Here is a 24,555-nt window from a genome sequence, read left to right as displayed (position 1 = left end):
TATAGTGGAAGAGAGAGTAGATGGGGGTGATATAGTGGAAGAGAGAGTAGAGAGGGTGATAGTTATCTGAACAAAATGTAAAATGACCTAACCTTGTTGAAGGGAGGGGCCTACATGATACATTCATGCAAAGGCGATTTGACCTAATATGTTTTTAGGGCAGCGCTATATCAACAACACAAATGTGGAACTGTACACCAGAAAGAGAAAAGATCAGAAGACAACGTGTATTAAAAAAAGGCAAATTAGGAACATATCATTTCCCCTACAGAAATTTCTAAACATTTCAAATTAACAAGAAACAATTCGGTAACACTGTACCTTAAGTTGCCCCTACAACATACCTATGTAACTACACAGTAATACCTGTATGGAACTGCTTTGTAATTACATGGGTAACAGAATGCAGTGGTGTAGGTTGCTATGGTAAAGCGTTGCCAACAATTCAAATTTAGCATTAGCATGTAACTGCATCGTCATCAATGGAATGATACACTTAAAACAGATTAGTGTGTTTATGATATATGGACATGAACATAAAGTGTCACCCAGGGTCCATTAGTTTGGTTCTCTATATGCCAGGGGCTTCATGTGAGGCTTTGTGAGTCCTCCACACATATCGACTGGATGTGATGAGAGAAAAGGTTGAATAAATAGATATGGAACGCGGTATGGAAGGCAAGCAGCTGCAAAAACGGGAAGTTATCTGCCGCCTGATAGAACCAATTGAACCAGATGCAGCGAGAGCCCTGTGATTAGCATAGTGTTATCTCCGGCATTAAATGCTACTCCCAGAACCTATCCAGCGAAAAGCTGGGGACAGCTCACATAGATATGCACACACACTGTAAATACATCTTTATGAAACCTGCTTTGAATTGTAGTATAGATAATGTCTGATGAGCGACATTGTGATGATGAGCCCAGGCATTCTGGGCGGAGGCTAACTACAGTTTAGTCTAAATTACACTATAGTACCTGGAAATACGATGACATTGCGAAAGTAGGCAAATATTTAGTAGGAAACAACTTTGCCATCATTAGCATGTCGTCAAATTTACTTTAGACAGTTGGCAATGTTGTCGTTAGCTAGCAAGCTTTGTCAAAAATAGCTATCATTGCTAACATTAGCTAACTAAAATCCAGTGTTCTCCCGTCAATCTTAGCTAGCTAGCTAATGTAATAATGTATCTAAAGTCAATCTGGCAACATCAAAATGGTGACAAAAGGTTTTTCCTATTAATTATTTGCCTCCTTGTTGTGACATATCATTGTATTTCCAAGCTACTGTAATACACCTTTGATGAAATATTCATCAGAACTCATTGACAATGCATTGAGTATAATGCTCAGTTGGGCATCAGTCCAAACTGAATGTTCAAAACAATTTTGTGAGGAAACATGCAACTCATGAATGCATACAACAACACCCCACCTATGCATGCACTTAAACAAAAACATGTAAGCTACTGTTATATATATTTTTTATTATTATTTATGTTTGGAAGTTGGACTTTAGCAAGTATAGCACGTTAGCACGTAGGGCATACCGATTGGTATCACCTCGTTAGTCAGTACGGGTTACGCCTGAATATTTGAAATACACCTTTGAGATAGAGTTTATGTCACTGACATCCACCTTGAGGGGTTATAAGATTGGTGGAATCATTTCTGAAAGTTGTATAAACACACAAGCTTATAAATAATAAAGCCATGGACTTTAAGTTGGAAGCATTTGTGGAAAAGCCTAAATGGGAGATGCTAGATAAAAGTACTAAGGTGAATCTGCTCTTTTTTGCAAAGCATTATAACATCAGTGGCTTCTTGTGATCCAAAAGCAGTAATCAAAGAGTTGATCGGTACTGTTTTGGTGGAGGAGGAAATCCTCTCTGAGAGAGAGGCTGATGAAATTAGCACTACGGATAATGGCGTGAGCCCCATAGACGTGCTACTGCGAAAGGTAGAACTAAAGGCAATGATGGACCAACAGAAATAAGAGCTTGAAGACAAGGAAAGGGAAAGAAAACATGAGGAGAGACTACAGCACAGGGAAAGACAAGATGAGTGTGCAGCCAAACAGGAAAGACTTGAAAATTCCATTCGATTACAAGAGAGGCCATCCAGTCAAGCCATCCTGCACCCTCAACAGAGTTTGATCTTAGTCGAAACAGCTGACTTGTACCGCCTTTCAACAAAAAAGGAGGTGGACGTATATTTTACTCAGTTTGAGAGGATTGCCACATCCCTAAAATGGCCACGAGATATTTAGTCACTGCTCCTTCAAAGTGTTCTTGTGGGAAAAGCTCAGAAAGTGTACGCTACTTTATCTCTTGACAAGAGTTCAGATTATGACACTGTTTAAGCAGCTATCCTTCGGGTTTACGAGTTGGTCCCAGAGGTATACGGACAACAGTTCCGTAAATTATGAAGACAGAATCACATAGCCATGTTGAGTTGGCAAGACAACAAGCATGTCTTGCAGATTAGTTTGTGTTGACACATAAACCTACCTTCACAAACAAAGCACCCAGTAGTAATCCCTACGCAAGAAGCAATCCAGAGAACTCACCCAATACTGCAAGATTTTAGTCAATTTCTACAGTACACAAAGATAAAGATCGGCAGAAAACTGTTTTTTTTCGTATCCACCAGCTTGTCATTACTGCCGTTAGAAAGAACAAACTGTCTCTGTGTCCTGAGGTGAAACATAAAATGAGAGAGAGAAAAAGCAATTTCGTCTTGTGGGAGCACACCAGCACATTAATTCTCTGGTTGGGACTGGTGTATCTCCTAAACAATTTTGGATCAGGTGTGTATGAACCCTTTGTTTCAGACGCGTTTGTGTCTCTGCAGAGTGGAGATGCTGTTAAGCAGCCGGTGAAGATACTGTGAGACACTGGGCCAGCCCAGTACTTCATTTAGGAGGGTGTTTTGCCTTTGTCGGACACTTCAGCAACTGGTTACAATGTACAAGGCGTGGAGATTGGTCGCATGAAAGTTATTTTGTATAACTTGGAACTCGAATCTGATCTTATTTCTGTTTCCATTGTCGGTGGAGTGAGGCCTAGCCTACCGGTGAAGGGGGTCTCATTAATTTTGGGAAATGATTTGGCTGGAGAGAAGGTCGTGCCAAATCCTGTCATTTGTAAGGAACCCAGAGTAGAGGAACCTGATGGGTTATCAGAAAAGTACCCTAGATTGTTCCCAACATGTGCCGTTACACATACTATGTCTAAGAAAGTTGCAAGTAGCAAGTCTAGTGTTGAGGAGAATGGCAGTGATCCCACCATCGTCGATCTGTCCGAGACGTTAATGGGTGATTCTGATTTTGCTAAACCACCTGAGTTTACCTCTCCTTTGAAAACCCCAAATGCGAGCGAGTTTGTAGGACCACTGAATGAAGAAAGGGTACCTACATGCGATGCTTCGATGACTAGGAAGCATTTGATTGCTGAGCAGAGTAAAAATGTTTCCCTCTTACCTCTTTCTGCTGATATACATCCAGAGGAGGAGTTTGATGAAGTTCATGTGGGTTACTTCGACAGAGATGGTGGTCTAATAGGCAGGATGATTGGCCCAGTGTGTCTCAAGTCGTTCCAGTTGCGCTTTGACAAGAGATACTGAGGTTGGCTCACAATGGTAGTATGGCCGTCTTGGGCTCAACAAGACCCATAGCCTTGGGCTCAACAAGACCCATAGCCTTGGGCTCAACAAGACCCATAGCCTTGGGCTCAACAAGACCCATAGCCTTGGGCTCGACAAGACCCATAGTCTTGGGCTCGACAAGACCCATAGTCTTGGGCTCAACAAGACCGATAGTCTTGGGCTCAACAAGACCCATAGTCTTGGGCTCAACAAGACCCATACTCTTGGGCTCAACAAGACCCATACTCTTGGGCTCATCAAGACGTATGAATGTATTTTGCGTAACTTCTTCTGTCCTGGTCTGAAACGGGATGTTGTGGTTTACTGTAAATCATGTCGCGTTTGCCAGATGATGGGTACACCGAACCAAGCTGTTACCAGTTGCACATTTGCAGTCTGTTTCTGCTTTTCACAAACCTTTCAGCAGGGTTCTGGTGGATTATGTTGGTCCTTTGCCCAAAGCAAAGAGAGGTTAACCATTTCTCTTGACCATCATACGCGCTGCCACTCGTTTCCCTGAGGCCATTCCACTGAGGAAAATCACGAGAGGAAAGTTGCTACGAATATTGCAAGAGTTTCCCCTTTGAAATCAGACATGTCCATGGTAAGGACAACTTGATTGCTGATTGACTTTCAATTGTGGGCAGTCAATAGGTTGTGTTTTGTGTTTGGTCGGTGTGTAGCCCGGGCTCACAATTTGTTTTGACTAAACGTTTTGCTGTGTTGGAGATGACTATTGTTTTGGTTGCACTCGTTCCATAGGGATGAGAGTTTTAGAAACGTATATTATTTTACCCCCCATTTCTCAAAAAAAAAAATATTTTAGGCAAATACAGTGCATACGGAAAGGATTCAGACCTCTTGACTTTTTCCACATTTTGTTACTTTACAGACTTATTCTAAAATGTATTAAATTGTTTTTTTCCCCCCTCATCAATCTACACACAAAACGCCATAATGACAAAGCAAAAACAGTTTTTTTTGAATTTTTAGTTAATGTATCAAAAATAACAAACTAAAATATGACATTTACATAATCATTCAGACCCTTTACTCAGTACTTTGTTAAAGCACCTTTGGCTAGTCTTTCTTTTGCATCTTAGTGGGCAAGGGACAGGGAACGTAACAGCTACATTGAAAGAAACCCATGCACATGACAACTATGTCAGCTGTCAGTCAATTTGGACCGTTCCACTGTGGGTGGTGGGGGTATCTGTGTGTGAGTGAAGTGCTGTTATATCTCTGCCATCTGCAGGACGGCAGTGGACTGTGTTCCAGTCTCCATCTCCTGCTCCTCCACATACTGGCTGCAGTTGGGGTCCCCCCGCACCTTGGTGGACTGGGCGATCTGGACACCCGTGAAGGGGTTAACGCACCAGCACTCGCCCCGCTGACCGTGAGTGGACATGTGGCACTGGAACACACAAGGGCAAAATGAGAGAGAAAAGGGTAGGAGGACGATGGGGTGATGGAGAGAGGTGGAGGGTTAACGAGGCCCTGGATCCAGTCAGATGGGGCGTTTTCAGGGGGCGGATGGGGGCGACGTAACAGGAGGGTGTTTGTGTTTAGATTGGCCGGGATGAGGTGAGATAGAGGGGTGAGGCTCTGCCCCCCCCCCCCCCCCCCCCCCCCCAATAACAGCCCATCCTCATGTCATGCCCCCCATCCCCCTTGTGTCAACCACCCCATCCCTGCTCCCCATCCTCCCTGTGGAGACCCTCCTCTCTACCCCGAGAATGAGGTCATAACTCTACTGCGCGGGACTGGATCCGGGGGATAGGGACATAGGGGAGGAGAGAGAGAGCCAAAAACACACTTCATTTTTTCCTTCAATGAGAAAGAACAAAAAGTGACAGTTACAGTATTAACCAGAGGAACAAGATGATTACCGAACGATTAAGTGTTGTTGGAGATGCAGTATTTTTTGAGCCCTGGGTACCGAGGGGTTTTGTCATCAAAACAATGCCCTCATTCATTCTTTCTCTCTCTTACAACTTCAGACAGGTTCCTTGATGCTGTATGTTCAGAATACAGATATGTCATATCATTGTTTTGACCACATTCTAAAAATAAGTGGGTCGTTCCAGCAACAAAGACAAGCTTGCAGAGGAAACTGAGAAAATTATCATTGGTAACCAATGTTTTGACTGGTGTAGTGTGGAAATCTTCCCAATGCCTGGCTACAGTCTGTCTGCAAATATTACCTTGTAACTCTGTTAAAAACATCACCCCATTCTCGGGCTTAGGGTGGGTGAGAGTGAGGGCGGGGGGTAAGGGGGTATACTTTTACACACACACTGTGCCTCTACCCTGTGTGTGTGTGTGTGTGTGTGTGTGTGTGTGTGTGTGTGTGTGTGTGTGTGTGTGTGTGTGTGTGTGTGTGTGTGTGTGTGTGTGTGTGTGTGTGTGTGTGTGTGTGTGTGTGTGTGTGTGTGTGTGTGTGTGTGTGTGTGTGTGTGTGTGTGTGTGTGTGTGTGTGTGTGTGTGGATAAAAAAGAAAATCACGACAACATTGTTTTTCTTCAACCATTTTCAGTTGACCCTTTTACCAGAATGATAAATTGCATTAAACATATCAACGATTTGAGACTTACCTGTTTGAGATTGTACTGGCCTATCTTTTCACAGTTGGGGAATTTGAGTTGGTACAGATTATCAACATGTCCCCTGTTATCATGGAAGCTCATCTTGGAGATCTCCTCCATCACCTTCTCCAGCTCCTGTGCACAAGGGCCCTGAATAGCACCAACCAAATACAAAAGTTCAGAAATAGACCATCAGCAGCACCAGGCAGGCCTACTGTAAGATATTATTGTCTGTTATGGCAGCAAGTTGTCTCCATGACTGTTGAACTTAGACATTCAAGTCAGCACCATACAGCAAATAAAGAATTGCATTGTATGACAGGTGCCCAGAGTAACAGAGCTGAGGGCTGAAGGTTTGTATGACAGGTGCCCAGAGTAACAGAGCTGAGGGCTGAAGGTTTGTATGACAGGTGCCCAGAGTAACAGAGCTGAGGGCTGAAGGTTTGTATGATAGGTGCCCAGAGTAACAGAGCTGAGGGCTGAAGGTTTGTATGACAGGTGCCCAGATTAACAGAGCTGAGGGCTGTAGGTTTGCTCTATATTGTACAGTAGTGTATCTGACAAGTATCATAATGGGTCAAAGTGTGTCCTCTGATGGCTTGGCCTGATAGGAGTGGGGCATGGCCTGCCAGCGATCTTATTTGGATCTTACAATACCATATGGATGCATAGTTCTAACACATTCTGTTGAGGGAAGGATAATGTAGAAAAAGCAGGCTCCTCTAAACTTAACAAGTCTTCTAATCTCTAGTTGGAGAAAATTATGATCTCACTATCTACCTCATACTCTGACAACTCACGGAAACAGAAAACCCATCTTTAACCATTCCAGCAGGCTGTAAAAATAGTGAATCTTCAGATTAGTTGTCCCTCTGCAAACCCACAACTCGGCTTTGGTATTTCTACTTTGTAATAGAAATGTATTGAAGGTCAAAATGCTGCAGTATTAAAATAAATAATCGGAATAATTTATTTGAATAAATAACAGTCTGTGAGAGCGTGCCAGCGTGTGTCCAGGCGAGGGCACTGCCGTACCAAATACCATGCCGACCAGGGTCACCAGTGACCTCTGCATTAAGGCCAGTATTCAATAAACTACGGTTGAATTACAAATACCACTTTCTTTACTGTAATCAACTTACACAGCAGCATGTTTAGGGAGGAAGGGAGGCTCCTATGACACAGTTCTAGAATGAGTTAACCCTAGCAAAATCCAACGCTTAGAGCTAAACTATGTAGTTCGAAAATACTAATGCTCATTAAGTTTCTGAATTGTATCTCTCGTATAGCAGATGTGAACAAAGACGTATTTTTATTTTTTTTGTAATGGTTTTTCCTGACCTTCATGGGCTGCTGGGTCTTAGGTTCCTCGGGACAGTTGTTGGTCTTCATCTTGGTTTTGAGCTCGTTCTGGGCCTGCTTTGGAGCCATATCTTTGGACCATATCCAGATCCTGACATCTTTGGTCGGCTTCTTCATAGTGGGGCCCTCAGTGCCCGGCAGCTCCCCTATAGGTCCACACACACACACACACACACACACACACACACACACACACACAAACAAACACACACACACACAAACACACACACACACACACACACACACACACACACACACACACACAGGCTTAGTTCAGTGCCTTCAGAAAGTATTCACACCCCTTGACTTTTTCCACATTTTGTTGGGTTACATCCTGAGTTTAATTGGTGATTTTTCTTGTCACTGTCCTATACACAATACCCCATAATGTCAAAAGTGTGACATTTTTACCTTTTAATAAAAAATGAAAAGGTTTAAAAAGTTGTGAGTAAATAAATATTCAACCCCTTTGTTATGGCAAGCCTAAATAAGTTCGGGAGCAAACATTTGCGTAACAGGTCACATGATAAGTTGCATGAACTCTGTGTGCAATAATAGTGTTTAACATGATTTTTAAATGAATGCCTCATCTCTGTAGCTCACACATTTATCTGTAAGATCCCTCAGTTGAGCTGTGAATTTCAAACACAGATGTCCAGGAAGGTTTTCCAATGCTTTGCAAAGAAGGGCACATAGTAGTTACTCCACAGTTCTAATTGATAGAGTGAAAAGAAGGAAGCTTGTACAGACTAAAAAATATTCCAAAACATGCATCCTGTTTGCAACAAGGCACTAAAGTAATACTGCAAAAGATGTGGCAAAGCAATTCACTTTTTGTCCTGAATACAAAGTGTTATGTTTGGGGCAAATCCAATACAACACATTACTGACTACCACTCTATATTTTCAAGCATAGTGGTGGCTGCATCATGTTATGGGTATGCTTATAATTGTTAAGGACTGGGGAGTTTTTCGGGATGAAAAATAAACAGAATGGAGCTAAGCAAGGCAGATAAACTTGTTCAGGCTACTTTCCACCAGACACTGGGAGATGAATTCACATTTCAGCAGGACAATAACCTTAAACCCAAGGCCAAATCTACACTGGAGTTCCTTATCAAGATGACTGTGAATGTTCCTGAGTGGCCGAGTTACAGTTTTGACTTAAATCAACTTGAAAATCTATGGCAAGACCTGAAAATGGGTGTCTGGCAATGATCAATAACCAATTTGACAGAGCTTGAAGAATGTTGAAAAGAATGATGTGCAAATGTTGCACAATTCAGGTGTAGAAAGCTCTTAGAGACTTACCCAAAAAGACTCAGAGCTGCAATCGCTGCCAAATGTGATTCTTAATGTATTGACGCAGGGTTGTGAATTATTATCTAAATGAGATAAACACTTTTCACTTTGTCATTATGGATTATTTTTTGTAGATGGGTGAGGAATTTTTTTTTAAATACATTTTTAGTTAAATAAGGCTGTAACACAACAAAATGTGGAATAAGTAAATAGTGGCTGAAGGCACTGTATTTGCAAAGAATACAAAACAAGGACATATGCACATAACAAGTTTATATGCACAGGAAACTCGTTCCAAACAAGAAAGGTGAGTGCTGAAGATAATTTTTCCTGTATTGGCTCTCAGGTTTGCAGAATACATGACATCTGTTTTCTTAGCTCCTATACATGCCCTTAAGTCAAGCAAAACGGAATCTGTGCCCTGAAACAGGGGATGATGTGTATGAGTTCACACACACACACACACACACACACACACACACACACACACACACACAAGCTCTCCTTTAATCACAAGGTCGTTACTAAAGCACTGTGTTTCTAATGACACGTTTCTGTAAACATTGTGTTGTCACGTTTAGAAGACAAAGATTCACATGGGCTGCCTCAATGCACCGTCCTGCTGGTATGTGTCTCACACACTCCTGCTGGGCAGTGAGAAGTGTCAGAAGTGGTCGGGACTATAGTCTCATAGGCGACGGTGTGCGCAACTGTATATACTGTATACTACAGGTTTTAAATAGCCTGAGATTGGTTGTGCTGTTAAAGTCACAGCCCTCTGCACATACTGTATACAAGCCTCAACCTGTTGCGATATCAGAGGGCCCGCCTGTCTTCTGCTTCTCATCCATCTGTACAATTCATAAATAAATGATGAACTGCCAATCTATGTTTGGTCCACTTGAAGTTTTACCATCTTTGGTCACCTTGATTTAAAGCTGTAATCAAGGTAAATGGTGGCTATTTGAAGAATCTCAAATAGAAAATATATTTTGATTTGTTTAACACTTTTTTGGTTACTACATGATTCCATATGTGTCATTTCATAGTTTTGATGTCTTCACTATTATTCTATGTAGAAAATAGTACAAATAAAGGAGAACCCTTAAATGAGTAGGTGTTCTAAAATGTTTGAGCTGTAGTGTAACTTTTTACTTTCCAACCACTAAACTAGTGAGCAACAATGCTTAGGCCTCTACTTCCAGCTTTGTTTTTACTTCTGTCCTTCCTCTACCCTCAACCTCTCCCATCTATTACTGATGTCCTTCCTCTACCCTCAACCTCTCCCATCTATTTCTGATGTCCTTCCTCTACCCTCAACCTCTCCCATCTATTTCTGATGTCCTTCCTCTACCCTCAACCTCTCCCATCTATTGCTGATGTCCTTCCTCTACCCTCAACCTCTCCCATCTATTACTGATGTCCTTCCTCTACCCTCAACCTCTCCCATCTATTTCTGATGTCCTTCCTCTAACCTCAACCTCTCCCATCTATTTCTGATGTCCTTCCTCTACCCTCAACCTCTCCCATCTATTTCTGATGTCCTTCCTCTACCCTCAACCTCTTCCATCTATTTCTGATGTCCTTCCTCTACCCTCAACCTCTCCCATCTATTTCTGATGTCCTTACTCTACCCTCTACCCTCAACCTCTCCCATCTATTTCTGATGTCCTTCCTCTACCCTTAACCTCTCCCATCTATTTCTGATGTCCTTCCTCTACCCCCAACCTCTCCCATCTATTTCTGATGTCCTTCCTCTACCCTCAACCTCTCCCATCTATTTCTGATGTCCTTCCTCTACCCTCAACCTCTCCCATCTATTTCTGATGTCCTTCCTCTACCCTCAACCTCTCCCATCTATTTCTGATGTCCTTCCTCTACCCTCAACCTCTCCCATCTATTTCTGATGTCCTTCCTCTACCCTCAACCTCTCCCATCTATTTTTGATGTCCTTCCTCTACCCTCAACCTCTCCCATCTATTTCTGATGTCCTTCCTCTACCCTCAACCTCTCCCATCTATTGCTGATGTCCTTCCTCTACCCTCAACCTCTCCCATCTATTTCTGATGTCCTTCCTCTACCCTCAACCTCTCCCATCTATTTCTGATGTCCTTCCTCTACCCTCAACCTCTCCCATCTATTTCTGATGTCCTTCCTCTACCCTCAACATCTTCCATATATTTCTGATGTCCTTCCTCTACCCTCAACCTCCCATCTATTTCTGATGTCCTTCCTCTACCCTCAACCTCTCCCATCTATGTCTGATGTCCTTCCTCTACCCTCAACCTCTCCCATCTATTTCTGATGTCCTTCCTCTACCCTCTACCCTCAACCTCTCCCATCTATTTCTGATGTCCTTCTTCTACCCATACCCTCAACCTCTCCCATCTATTTCTGATGTCCTTCCTCTACCCTCAACCTCTCCCATCTATTTCTGATGTCCTTCCTCTACCCTCAACCTCTCCCATCTATTTCTGATGTCCTTCCTCTACCCTCAACCTCTCCCATCTATTTCTGATGTCCTTCCTCTACCCTCTACCCTCAACCTCTCCCATCTATTACTGATGTCCTTCCTCTACCCTATACCCTCAACCTCTCCCATCTATTTCTGATGTCCATCCTCTACCCTCAACCTCTCCCATCTATTTCTGATGTCCTTCCTCTACCCTCAACCTCTCCCATCTATTTCTGATGTCCTTCCTCTACCCTCAACCTCTCCCATCTATTTCTGATGTCCTTCCTCTACCCTCAACCTCTCCCATCTATTACTGATGTCCTTCCTCTACCCTCAACCTCTCCCATCTATTTCTGATGTCCTTCCTCTACCCTCAACCTCTCCCATCTATTACTGATGTCCTTCCTCTACCCTTAACCTCTCCCATCTATTTCTGATGTCCTTCCTCTACCCTCAACCTCTCCCATCTATTTCTGATGTCCTTCCTCTACCCTCAACCTCTCCCATCTATTTCTGATGTCCTTCCTCTACCCTCAACCTCTCCCATCTATTTCTGATGTCCTTCCTCTACCCTCAACCTCTCCCATCTATTTCTGATGTCCTTCCTCTACCCTCTACCTCTCCCATCTACCTCTCCCATCTATTTCTGATGTCCTTCCTCTACCCTCAACCTCTCCCATCTATTTCTGATGTCCTTCCTCTACCCTCAACCTCTCCCATCTATTTCTGATGTCCTTCCTCTACCCTCAACCTCTCCCATATATTGCTGAAGTCCTTCCTCTACCCTCAACCTCTCCCATCTATTTCTGATGTCCTTCCTCTACCCTCAACCTCTCCCATCTATTTCTGATGTCCTTCCTCTACCCTCAACCTCTCCCATTTATTTCTGATGTCCTTCCTCTACCCTCAACATCTTCCATATATTTCTGATGTCCTTCCTCTACCCTCAACCTCCCATCTATTTCTGATGTCCTTCCTCTACCCTCAACCTCTCCCATCTATGTCTGATGTCCTTCCTCTACCCTCAACCTCTCCCATCTATTTCTGATGTCCTTCCTCTACCCTCTACCCTAAACCTCTCCCATCTATTTCTGATGTCCTTCCTCTACCCTCAACCTCTCCTATCTATTTCTGATGTCCTTCCTCTACCCTCAACCTCTCCCATCTATTTCTGATGTCCTTCCTCTACCCTCAACCTCTCCCATCTATTTCTGATGTCCTTCCTCTACCCTCTACCCTCAACCTCTCCCATCTATTACTGATGTCCTTCCTCTACCCTATACCCTCAACCTCTCCCATCTATTTCTGATGTCCATCCTCTACCCTCAACCTCTCCCATCTATTTCTGATGTCCTTCCTCTACCCTCAACCTCTCCCATCTATTTCTGATGTCCTTCCTCTACCCTCAACCTCTCCCATCTATTTCTGATGTCCTTCCTCTACCCTCAACCTCTCCCATCTATTACTGATGTCCTTCCTCTACCCTCAACCTCTCCCATCTATTTCTGATGCCCTTCCTCTACCCTCAACCTCTCCCATCTATTTCTTATGTCCTTCCTCTACCCTCAACCTCTCCCATCTATTTCTGATGTCCTTCCTCTACCCTCAACCTCTTCCATCTATTTCTGATGTCCTTCCTCTACCCTCAACCTCTCCCATCTATTTCTGATGTCCTTACTCTACCCTCTACCCTCAACCTCTACAATCTATTTCTGATGTCCTTCCTCTACCCTTAACCTCTCCCATCTATTTCTGATGTCCTTCCTCTACCCTCAACCTCTCCCATCTATTTCTGATGTCCTTCCTCTACCCTCAACCTCTCCCATCTATTTCTGATGTCCTTCCTCTACCCTCAACCTCTCCCATCTATTTCTGATGTCCTTCCTCTACCCTCAACCTCTCCCATCTATTTCTGATGTCCTTCCTCTACCCTCTACCTCTCCCATCTATTTCTGATGTCCTTCCTCTACCCTCAACCTCTCCCATCTATTTCTGATGTCCTTCCTCTACCCTCAACCTCTCCCATCTATTTCTGATGTCCTTCCTCTACCCTCAACCTCTCCCATCTATTGCTGATGTCCTTCCTCTACCCTCAACCTCTCCCATCTATTTCTGATGTCCTTCCTCTACCCTCAACCTCTCCCATATATTTCTGATGTCCTTCCTCTACCCTCAACCTCTCCCATCTATTTCTGATGTCCTTCCTCTACCCTCAACATCTTCCATCTATTTCTGATGTCCTTCCTCTACCCTCAACCTCCCATCTATTTCTGATGTCCTTCCTCTACCCTCAACCTCTCCCATCTATGTCTGATGCCCTTCCTCTACCCTCAACCTCTCCCATCTATTTCTGATGTCCTTCCTCTACCCTCTACCCTCAACCTCTCCCATCTATTTCTGATGTCCTTCCTCTACCCTCAACCTCTCCCATCTATTTCTGATGTCCTTCCTCTACCCTCAACCTCTCCCATCTATTTCTGATGTCCTTCCTCTACCCTCAACCTCTCCCATCTATTACTGATGTCCTTCCTCTACCCTATACCCTCAACCTCTCCCATCTATTTCTGATGTCCTTCCTCTACCCTCAACCTCTCCCATCTATTTCTGATGTCCTTCCTCTACCCTCAACCTCTCCCATCTATTTCTGATGTCCTTCCTCTACCCTCAACCTCTCCCATCTATTTCTGATGTCCTTCCTCTACCCTCAACCTCTCCCATCTATTTCTGATGTCCTTCTTCTACCCTATACCCTCAACCTCTCCCATCTATTTCTGATGTCCTTCCTCTACCCTCTACCTCTCCCATCTATTTCTGATGTCCTTCCTCTACCCTCAACCTCTCCCATCTATTTCTGATGTCCTTCCTCTACCCTCAACCTCTCCCATCTATTTCTGATGTCCTTCCTCTACTGAAAGTGAGAGTTTGTAATCTGAATAAAGAGGAAAAGGCCATTCTTGAACATGGTGTGAGACATTCTCACTAATTTGTTAGAAAACCAGTTTGGATTTAATTATACCTTTTGTATGACTGAAGGATTTAGAGAGAGGTCTAATGCTTTAATATTTAAACATTTCTGCCCTCTGAATTCATATTCATTCCTATTCATATTCATTTTATAAATAGGCCCATTTAATTTTGGCTTGCCATTCCAAATAAAACGTAACATTATTTTCTCAAATTATTTCAATCACTTTTCACTAGGTGTAGGCAAGACCATAAGCACAAAGGTAAACAGGGATATGACTGAAGAGTTAATCTGGGTGATTTTTCCACAAATAGACAGGTATTTACCTTACCATGGTAGCAAGATCTTATCTATTGTTGATAACATGCCTAATCTGTATTACCACATGGTCAAGCTGTGTCCAGTCTCTTGACAACAAGGTTGATGAAATCCGAGCAAGGGTAGCATTCCAGAGGGACAGCAGAGACTGTAACGTTCTTTGCTTCACAGAAACATGGCTCACTCGAGACACGCTATCGGAGTCGGAACAGCCAGCTGGTTTCTTTACGCATCGTGCCGACAGAAACAAGCATCTTTCTGGTAAGAAGAAGGGCGGGGGTGTATGCCTTATGATTAACGAGACGTGGTGTGATCATAACAACATACAGGAACTCAAGTCCTTCTGTTCACCTGACTTAGAATTCCTCACAATCAAATGTCGACCGCATAATCTACCAAGAGAATTCTCTTCGATTATATTCACAGCCGCATATATTCCCCCCCAAGTCGACACATCGACGGCCCTGAACGAACTTTATTTGACTCTATGTAAACTGGAAACCACATATCCTGTGGCTGCATTCTTTGTAGCTGGGGATTTTAACAAAGCCAATCTGAAAAGAAGACTCGCCAAATTCTATCAGCATTTTGATTGTGCTACCAGGGCTGGTCAATCCCTGGATCATTGTTATTCTAACAGCGATGCATATTTTATTTTTTTATTTCACCTTTATTTAACCAGGTAGGCAAGTTGAGAACAAGTTCTCATTTACAATTGCGACCTGGCGAAGATAAAGCAAAGCAGTTCGACACATACAACAACACAGAGTTACACATGGAGTAAAACAAACATACAGTCAATAATACAGTAGAAAAATAAGTCTATATACAATGTGAGCAAATGAGGTGAGATAAGGGAGGTAAAGGAAAAAAAAGGCCATGGTGGCGAAGTAAATACGATATACAGAGTAAAACACTGGAATGGTAGATTTGCAGTGGAAGAATGTGCAAAGTAGAGATAGAATTAATGGGGTGCAAAGGAGCAAAATAAATAAATAAATAAATACAGTAGAGGGAGAAGTAGTTTTTTGGGCTAAATGATAGATGGGCTATGTACAGGTGCAGTAATCTGTGAGCTGCTCTGACAGCTGGTGCTTAGAGCTAGCGAGGGAGATAAGTGTTTATATATATAAGGACCTTCCCCGCCCTCCTTTCGGAAAAGCTGACCACGACTCAATTTTGTTGCTTCCAGCCTAGAGACAGAGACTAAAACAGGAAGCTCCCGCGCTCAGGTCTGTTCAACGCTGGTACGACCAATCTGATTCCACGCTTCAAGATTGCTTCGATCACGTGGATTGGGATATGTTCCGCATTGCGTCAAACAACAACATTGACGAATACGCTGATTAGGTGAGCGAGTTTATTAGCAAGTGCATCGGCGATGTCGTACCCACAGCAACTATTAAAACATTCCCAAACCAGAAACCATGGATTGATGGCAGCATTCGCTCGAAACTGAATGCACAAACCCATGCTTTTAACCAGGGCAAGGTGATCGGAAACATGACCGAATACAAACAGTGTAGCTATTCCCTCCGCAAGGCAATCAAACAAGCTAAGCGTCAGTATAGAGACAAAGTACAGTCGCCATTCAATGGCTCAGACACAAGAGGTATTTTTATTTTTATTTTATTTTACCTTTATTTAACCAGGCAAGTCAGTTAAGAACAAATTCTTATTTTCAATGACGGCCTGGGAACAGTGGGTTAACTGCCTGTTCAGGGGCAGAACGACAGCTCGGGGGTGTGAACTCGCTCGTGTATGTATGTGGCAGGGTCTACAGTCAATCACAGATTACAAAAAGAAAACCAGCCCAGTCGCGGACCAGGATGTCTTGCTCCCAGACAGACTAAACAACTTCTTTTCTCGCTTTGAGGACAATACAGTGCCACTGACACGGGCAGTTATCAATCAATCGTAATCCCAGTCTGCTGTTCCCACATGCTTCAAGAGGGCCACCATTGTTCCTGTTCCCAAGAAAGTTAATGTAACTGAGCTAAACGACTCCTCACTTCCGTCATCATGAAGTGCTTTGAGAGACTAGTCAAGGACCATATCACCTCCACCCTAGACCCACTACAATTTGCTTACCACCCCAATAGGTCCAAAGACGACACAATCGCAAACACACTGCACACTGTCCTAACCCATCTGTACAAGAGGAATACCTATGTTAGAATGCTGTTCATCAACTACAGCTCAGCATTTAACACCATAGTACCCCCCAAACTTGTTATCAAGCTCGAGACCCTGGGCCTCGACCCCGCCCTGTGCAACTGGGTACTGGACTTCCTGACGGGCCGCCCCAGGTGGTGAGGGTAGGTAACAATATCTCCACCCCGCTGATCCTCAGCACTGGGGCCCCACAGGGTGCGTTCTGGGTGCGTTCTGAGCCCTCTCCTGTACTCCCTGTTCACCCACGACTGCGTGGCCATGCACGCCTCCAACTCAATCATCAAGTTTGCAGACGACACTACAGTGGTAGGCTTGATTACAAACAACGACAAGTCGGCCTACAGGGAGGAGGTGAGAGCCCTCTGAGTGTGGTGTCAGGAAGATATCCTCACACTCAACGTCAACAAAACAAAGGAGATGATCGTGGACTTCAGGAAGCAGCAGAGGGAGCACCCCCCTATCCACATCGACGGGACAGTAGTGGAGAGGGTAGTAAGTTTTAAGTGCCTCGGCATACACATCACGGACAAACTGAAATGGTCCACACACACAGACAGCGTGGTGAAGAAGGAGCAGCAGCGCCTCTTCAACCTCAGGAGGCTAAAGAAGTTTGGCTTGTCACCAAAAGCACTCACAAACTTCTACAGATTGACAATCGAGAGCATCCTGTTGAGTTGTAGCACCGCCTGGTACGGCAACTGCTCCGCCCACAACCGTAAGGCTCTCCAGAGGGTAGTGAGGTCTGCACAACGCATCACCGGGGGCAAACTACCTGCCCTCCAGGACACCTACACCACTCGATGTCACAGGAAGGCCATAAAGATCATCAAGGACAACAATCACCCGAGCCACGCCTGTTCAACCCACTATCATCCAGAAGGCAAGGTCAGTACAGGTGCATCAGAGCAGGAACCGAGAGATTGAAAAACAGCTTCTATCTCAAGGCCATCAGACTGTTAAACAGCCACCACTAACATTGAGTGGCTTCTGCCAACATACTGACTCAATTCCAGCCACACACCCTACATTACTCATCTCATATGCATATACTGTAATCTATACCATCTACTGCATCTTGCCATCTTTATGTATTACACGTATCACTAGCCACTTTAAACAACGCCACTTTTATATGTTTACATACCCTACATTACTCATCTCATATGTATATACTGTACTCGATACCATCTACTGCATCTTGCCTATGCCGTTCTGTACCATCACTCATTCATATATTTTTATGTACATATTCTTTATCCCTTTACACTTGTGTGTATAACGTAGTAGTTGTGGAATTGTTAGGTTAGATTACTTGTTGGTTATTACTGCATTGTCGGAACTAGAAGCACAAGCATTTCGCTACACTCGCATTAACATCTGCTAACATCTGCTAACCATGTATATGTGACAAATAACATTTGATTTGATTTTCATGGTGTACCCGTTACAATGTTTCATGCTGGCCCAGTTACACTGTCTTTCACACTGGCCTTTTGCAGCATCGCTCGGCTTACTAAGAGCAGGCTGAATTGGCCCAACTAACGATTTTCCTCCTCTTCTGACGAGGAGTATGAAGGATCGGACCAATGCGCAGCGTGGTAAGTGTTCATATTATTTATTAGGAACATAAACACTAAACAAAATAACAAAGAGAGTGAAACGAAAACAAAACAGTCCTGTAAGGTGCAGCAACACAAAACAGAAAACAAGTACCCACAACCCATAGTGGGAAAACAGGCTGCCTAAGTATGGTTTTCAATCAGAGACAACGATAGACAGCTGCCTCTGATTGGGAACCATACCATGCCAAAACCAGAAATACAAAACATAGAACAAAAACATAGAATGCCCACCCCAACTCACTCATGTCATGGGAAGTGAGCACAGAATAGTATGGAAGCACTTTTAGTCTGGTTTTCTTGCTGAGTTAGGACTCTCTGCCTGCCTTCTCAGGGGAGGTGAACTACCTGCCGGGGGCACTGTGTGAGCATGTGTGTGTGTGTGTCTCACTCCACTAACTCTTATCTGTAATTAGGGAGGCACAAACTGAGGAGTATGGCTTTGAGACATTAAATCACTCCCGGGAGGGAGAGCAACCCGATGACTCGACAAAGGTATTCATACAGAGTACAGTGACCGTGCCTGAGTGTCTGAGAGAGAGCAAGAGTGAGAGAGAGATGGGAAGAGTCGGAAAGAGAGAGAGAAAGAGGGGAAGAGTCGGAAAGAGAGAGAGAAAGAGGGGGAGAGTTGGAGAGAGAGAGAGAAAGAGGGGGAGAGTCGGAGAGAGCGAGCGAGCGAGCGAGAGAGAGAGCGCGAAAGAGAACAAGGGAATGAGAGAAAGGCTATTCATATCTAGTTTGGCATGACTTTACTCAGTACGCTTCTCCTCAAAATGTCAGGGATGGCTGTCAAAATGTCAGGTCAAAATGTCCTCAGCAGTAGAGAGTATAGTGTTCTGGCAGTCCAAATAAAGGTGACCCAGATTCAATGCTAAAATGCACTGTGGCAGAAGCTGTTGAAATTACACTTTTCAAACAGAAATATACACGTTTCAGCTTGTTAGAGTCACTTTGCGACACTAGTGGTGATCCAATCTTGGCCATAGAAACTGCATCTTACCTGTGGAAAGTCATCTGAACTGGGGACTTTGTGAATGATTTTGGGTACACATTCACAGCTCAAATCAGCAATATACTAAGGGTGAGTAATATACAGTGTTTACAATGTCATTTATGATGTTAGTTTCTTTTCTCAATAGTGGTTGTCATTTACAGTAGAACTGTGCTCTCAAAATGTGGTAACTACAGTATGTTCCAAATAAAACCTTCCTTGTCTGCCAAGGAAATGTCCATACTTAAAACAGTATTAGGCTACACTCGAGGCTAAACCACTTCAAACAAGTTAAATAATTGAGTAGGTTTTGTCGAGCCAAAAAACCCCGAACATTAGATGAGTTGCTGCTTCTTCCAACTCTTCAAAGTCAAAAGTCCAGAAGTATTTGATGAAAGTTATTCCAAAGGGAAGGAGAGGCATGGCTGTCGTATGTGTCAATTGCAACGTGGCTTACTTATGGTAAAAAATAAAAAAACTTGCAATAAATCACAGGAAGTTCACAAAAAGTCACACAAAGTTATCCTGCGGGAATAGTCATGATGTGCCTAACCTTGTCCCCGGGCTAATTGTGCATATGAGCCTGGAACACCAATAAACAAAAAGGTGTCCTTTATGGGAGTGAACTTAAGGATTTGTCATTATTTGAACATAGCGAATCACACGACTGTGAATCAGAAACATGTGGTGTGCGAGCAAAAACATTCATTCAACATTACTTGAGTGGCTGAACTCTAGCTAGCTTAATATAGCAGCCTTACTGGTTATATATCATCCAAATCTGTGATCAATATGTGCCGGAATCGTTGGGAAAACTAACAACCCTAAAAAAAAAAACTCAAACAGCAAGGACTCAAACAGCAAGCTAAATTTGATGAAATCTCCACGTTGCATCAGACGAGCACAGAAAAGGCGAACATACACAGACACACAAGACAGGGGAGGTGTTGTGGGAGATGATTGATGAGTGTTAAGCCAATGGCTATGCATCTGGACTTTCTCCCTGACTTTTTATATTAGCTTATGGACATTTTCCAGAACTTTCCACTGGCCCAACAAAGGCCATGTTTGAAGTGTTGGCCTACCAGACCTTCTGAGCACTGGGAGGAAGTCTGATGAACAAGATTAGGATGTGCTAAAATAGGATAACTTATGATAACAAGTTGCTGTTTTTGACTATTGTGAGCTCTGTCTTTAAAACATACAGTATTTGATTAGTTTAGAAAACCACCTTTTTCAACTGGTCTCCATCCTGTTTTGACCTCTAAATGGCTCATAATTCTCCTGGCCCATAGCTTCTTCTTTCAGAACAGGTTCAATGTAAAGCTAATGGCATTCAATTAAGGAGAACATCAGCTGATTGCCTTCCTGGAAAAGGGAGTTCTTTATCCTCCTAAAGGGTGTGTCTTCAGGGTCACATGTACTAAAATGCAGCTTCCACCCAGAGCACTCCCTCCCTCTCTATCTTTATCTCTCGCTCTGTCACACACACACACACACACACGCACACACGCACACACACGCACACACACACACTCACGCATGCGCGCGCACTCACTCACTCACTCACTCACTCACTCACACACGCACACGCATACGCGCACACACACAGTAATAAAACACCTGTAGGGGTGTGAGAACACCAAGTCTGAGCACACCATTACCTGCAGGGCTACAAGGATCAATGCCCGTCCAAAGACAACACACTGAGAGGAGAAAGAGAGAAAATAGAGATACAAAAATAGGTAATAGATTTAGGGTCGCAAGAGAGGGTGTATTATTGAAAACATTCTCAGTTTACCAGTAAACTATCAGAATTTTGGTATCTTTCAAGGATTTTAATTTATCACAAGACATCTAGTGGCCCTGTTAGGTACTACAGATTATCACAGGTGTCTGTAAGAATTTTCTGTTCCTCTGTGTGGCTTTATCACATGTAAAATATATATGAAATAATTAAATAAGATGATTTTAAAATAAACAATAGAAAGCCAAAGCTGTAAAACATTATCCTAAATACAAACCATGAACTTTGTGAATACCATTGTTGTTTAATGGGAGGGTTTCAGCATCAAATATCCTTTATGCATTTTTCTTTTTAACAAATGTATTTATTTGACTATGTCAATATGTGTTTGTTGTCAATATTTTGTGACAACTGGTGGCAGTTGTGAAAAAAAATACAACATTTGGAAGAGTTGCATTGTAATTTAAAAATAATAATCATTGTTGATGACATGCTTTTTAAAAATGAGTTAGGCCATTTCCTCTTCAACCATATGGTCAATCTACTAGAAAACCCCATGGACAACATGGACACAAATATAATACATGAATACTATATGTGCAATTATTTAATTATAAATGATCAAAGCTACAATCGATTGCCATAGATGTTCTGTTCATTACCAAAGGTACTGAAGTTTCTGGTAACTTTGGTAAAATGCAGGTAACTTTGCAACCCTAAACAGACTTATGGTCAAACATCAGTCATGGAGCGACAACAGGAACATGGATTTGATTGCTTCCAAACTGCCACTATTAACTCTTCCACATCTGGGAATGTTTTTGTGCCAGAACAGTGTCTTTGAGAGACTGAATGCAGCTCCAGCCTGTGCAATGTGCACTCAGGCAGATGAGGGCAAAGGTTTAAATATCCATCCAAGCACATAATCCCTTTAAAGTGATGAGTGAAACCATTGAGTTAAGGGTGTACTGTGTGTACTCTCAAGTTTTTTTGTTGAGTGTATTGGGGAACGAAAGCACATGGTGCATGAGTTCATGCAGCTCTTCAATTTGCTACAAGATGTGATGTCATGCCAATAACAGCAACTGTTATCAAACAAACACACGATGGAGGGTGAAAAGAGGAAGACTCTGTATGGGTGTATGACGTGCTACCTAATTAATGAGGATGTAGAGAGCCCCAAGGTGGTAGATCTGGGACATCTCCTCTCAAGCAAAAGACAACTGATAGCACCTCTGTACACTTGACTGGCTCATGAAATGGAAATCTGATGTGAAGGGTATGCTGTATGTCAGATGGCACAGCGTTACTGCCAGCAGTATTCATGTTTGACCTCTGCTCTGGGAACTAGAAAAGGGGGGAAATTGTTAAACATTTACTTTTCGTTTAAAGAAATCTGAGAAATGGGGTCAGCCAAACATGATTAGCAGTTCAACAAAATATATATACTAATGGATAAAAAAAACTATATTTTTGAAAACAAAAAGAAGTATAATCTGAATCCAATCGAGAATCTGTGGAAAGAACTGAAAACTGCTGTTCACAAATGCTCTCCATCCAACCTCACTGAGCTCAAGCTGTTTTGCAAGGAGGAATGGGAAAAATGTCAGTCTCTCGATGTGCAAAACTGATAGAGACATACCCCAAGCGACTTACAGCTGTAATCGCAGCAAAAGGTGGCGCTACAAAGTATTAACTTAAGGGGGCTGAATAATTTTGCACGCCCAATTTTTCAGTTTTTGATTTGTTAAAAAAGTTTGAAATATCCAATAAATGTCGTTCCACTTCATGATTGTGTCCCACTTGTTGTTGATTCTTCACAAAAAAATACAGTTTTATATCTTTATGTTTGAAGCCTGAAATGTGGCAAAAGGTCGCAAAGTTCAAGGGGGCCGAATACTTTCGCAAGGCACTGTATATTGCTGATCTAATTATGATAGAAACACCCAGAGAAGCAATATATATTCCGTATGATACCAGGCTATGTGACATGACATTTAGCAGATGCCATGCACTTTCATTGTGTGGAGACCTTTGTGGCCAATTAAATAACTCACACACTATGTTTTGGTTTATCATGTCACATGACCTGGGTTTTACTCTTTATTTAAATCATTTTCATTAAACTGACACCTTTTGTTTTTTATATCAGATGGTTCAGCACCATCCTCAGACAAATGCTGTAATTTGTTGTCTAATTCTCATTTCTGGAAAAGGCTTAAAATAAAGGTTCAAATCCAGGTCATGTAACATGATTAACCAAAACACAGGGCCCTGTGTATAACACAGAATACCCTAAATTAATGATAACCTTCTCTTAGTGACAGTCTAGTTACTTACCACTCGTGTCCCGGTGCTCTTCAGTGCGGTTGGGTACTGTGTCCACTTTTTGTGAGCATCGCCCTAACCCCTGAACCAGCTGCTCCAAGGGCAATTTTGAATCTACAGTGGGATAACAACGCAGCCCTGTGGAACACCTCGGTGTGTAGACGCCACAGAATTCACCTTCTAACCGGGCACACACCGGACAGCAGCCACAGGCGGGCTCCCTGACTATCTCAGTACAGTTGGTGGCGAGCTTAGGACATGCAGTTTGGCGCTCCGCAGTGCATTTAGGACAATAAAATACCAAGTCCCCGAGCAATAGGCCCGGCAGAACAAGTAACGTAAGCAGAAACAAACCGCAGCTAAAATATAGCACCATTCTGCCTCTAGCTGTACTGTTTATTAAAGAGTAACATGAAAAGATAAGGATGTAAACGTTGTGTCCAAAAGTGCAACTGTCATCTGTGTTAGCATAGCAAACAGGAGAGAGACCCAGTGGTGCAAGCCTCAGGGTCCTATCACCTGTCATGTTTCTGATAGTGTATGTCAGAATCAAAGGTGACTACATGCATCTAGTAGTGGGTTGTCTCTTAACATAACGTTTGTGTGCAATGGATTACAAATTATTGAAGGAACAAATTGTACAATGTCAATATTTGAATAATGATGTGCTTGTGTGTTAATATCCATGCTTCTATAATAGCAAGAGCCTGCTGTGTGCTTTCTAATGATATTATCTCTAATAAGAAAACATTATATTTTATCTTAGGCTGCACTGCTGTCCCTAGTGAAACATTATCCTAAGCATTCATACGATTCAGCCATTATGTCAAGATCATTTTTGCTCTTCATAAGAGTATGTTTAAATGACAAGCGTACAAAATAATATTACAGCGTGTGCTGAGTGTCTCTGACATGACCACTCCATTTTTCGCATGTTCATTGGCACTTAATTAAAGATGTGCCTTTTGGACCAAAAAAAAATGTCTCTCCCTCCCCAGTACGTCCCATTGATTTCTTGGTAGCGAGTAGCGGTTGTTGTGCTTATCCACCAAACAGGCTTCTG

General features: G+C 42.9%; 1 protein-coding gene across 1 annotated transcript; it reads right to left on the bottom strand.

Moving 5' to 3' along the window:
• Positions 1-213: 213 nt before the first annotated feature.
• Positions 214-24,022, bottom strand: LOC139405499 (insulin-like growth factor-binding protein 2-B). Its single transcript, XM_071147872.1, has 4 exons — positions 23,505-24,022; positions 7,572-7,738; positions 6,240-6,380; positions 214-5,059 (listed from the first exon to the last, which is right to left on the bottom strand). Exons 1-4 carry the CDS (start codon positions 24,016-24,018, stop codon positions 4,880-4,882), a joined length of 1,002 nt encoding a protein of 333 aa, XP_071003973.1. The 5' UTR covers positions 24,019-24,022; the 3' UTR covers positions 214-4,879.
• Between the last annotated feature and the right edge of the window lie 533 nt (positions 24,023-24,555).

Source organism: Oncorhynchus clarkii, chromosome 3, assembly GCF_045791955.1.
Source record: "Oncorhynchus clarkii lewisi isolate Uvic-CL-2024 chromosome 3, UVic_Ocla_1.0, whole genome shotgun sequence".
Taxonomy (NCBI): domain Eukaryota; kingdom Metazoa; phylum Chordata; class Actinopteri; order Salmoniformes; family Salmonidae; genus Oncorhynchus; species Oncorhynchus clarkii.
Note: the sequence above shows the minus strand (reverse complement) of the source record. Positions and strands in the feature narration are given on the sequence as shown.

Excerpts from the sequence above, each read along its gene's own strand:
- LOC139405499 (XM_071147872.1), bottom strand. The coding sequence starts at position 24,018 with ATGACAGGTGATAGGACCCTGAGGCTTGCACCACTGGGTCTCTCTCCT. Across the intron at positions 7,739-23,504 it reads AGAGCACCGGGACACGAGTG|GGGAGCTGCCGGGCACTGAG; the intron begins GTAAGTAACTAG and ends GTGGACCTATAG. Across the intron at positions 5,060-6,239 it reads GCCAGTACAATCTCAAACAG|TGCCACATGTCCACTCACGG; the intron begins GTAAGTCTCAAA and ends TGTGTGTTCCAG.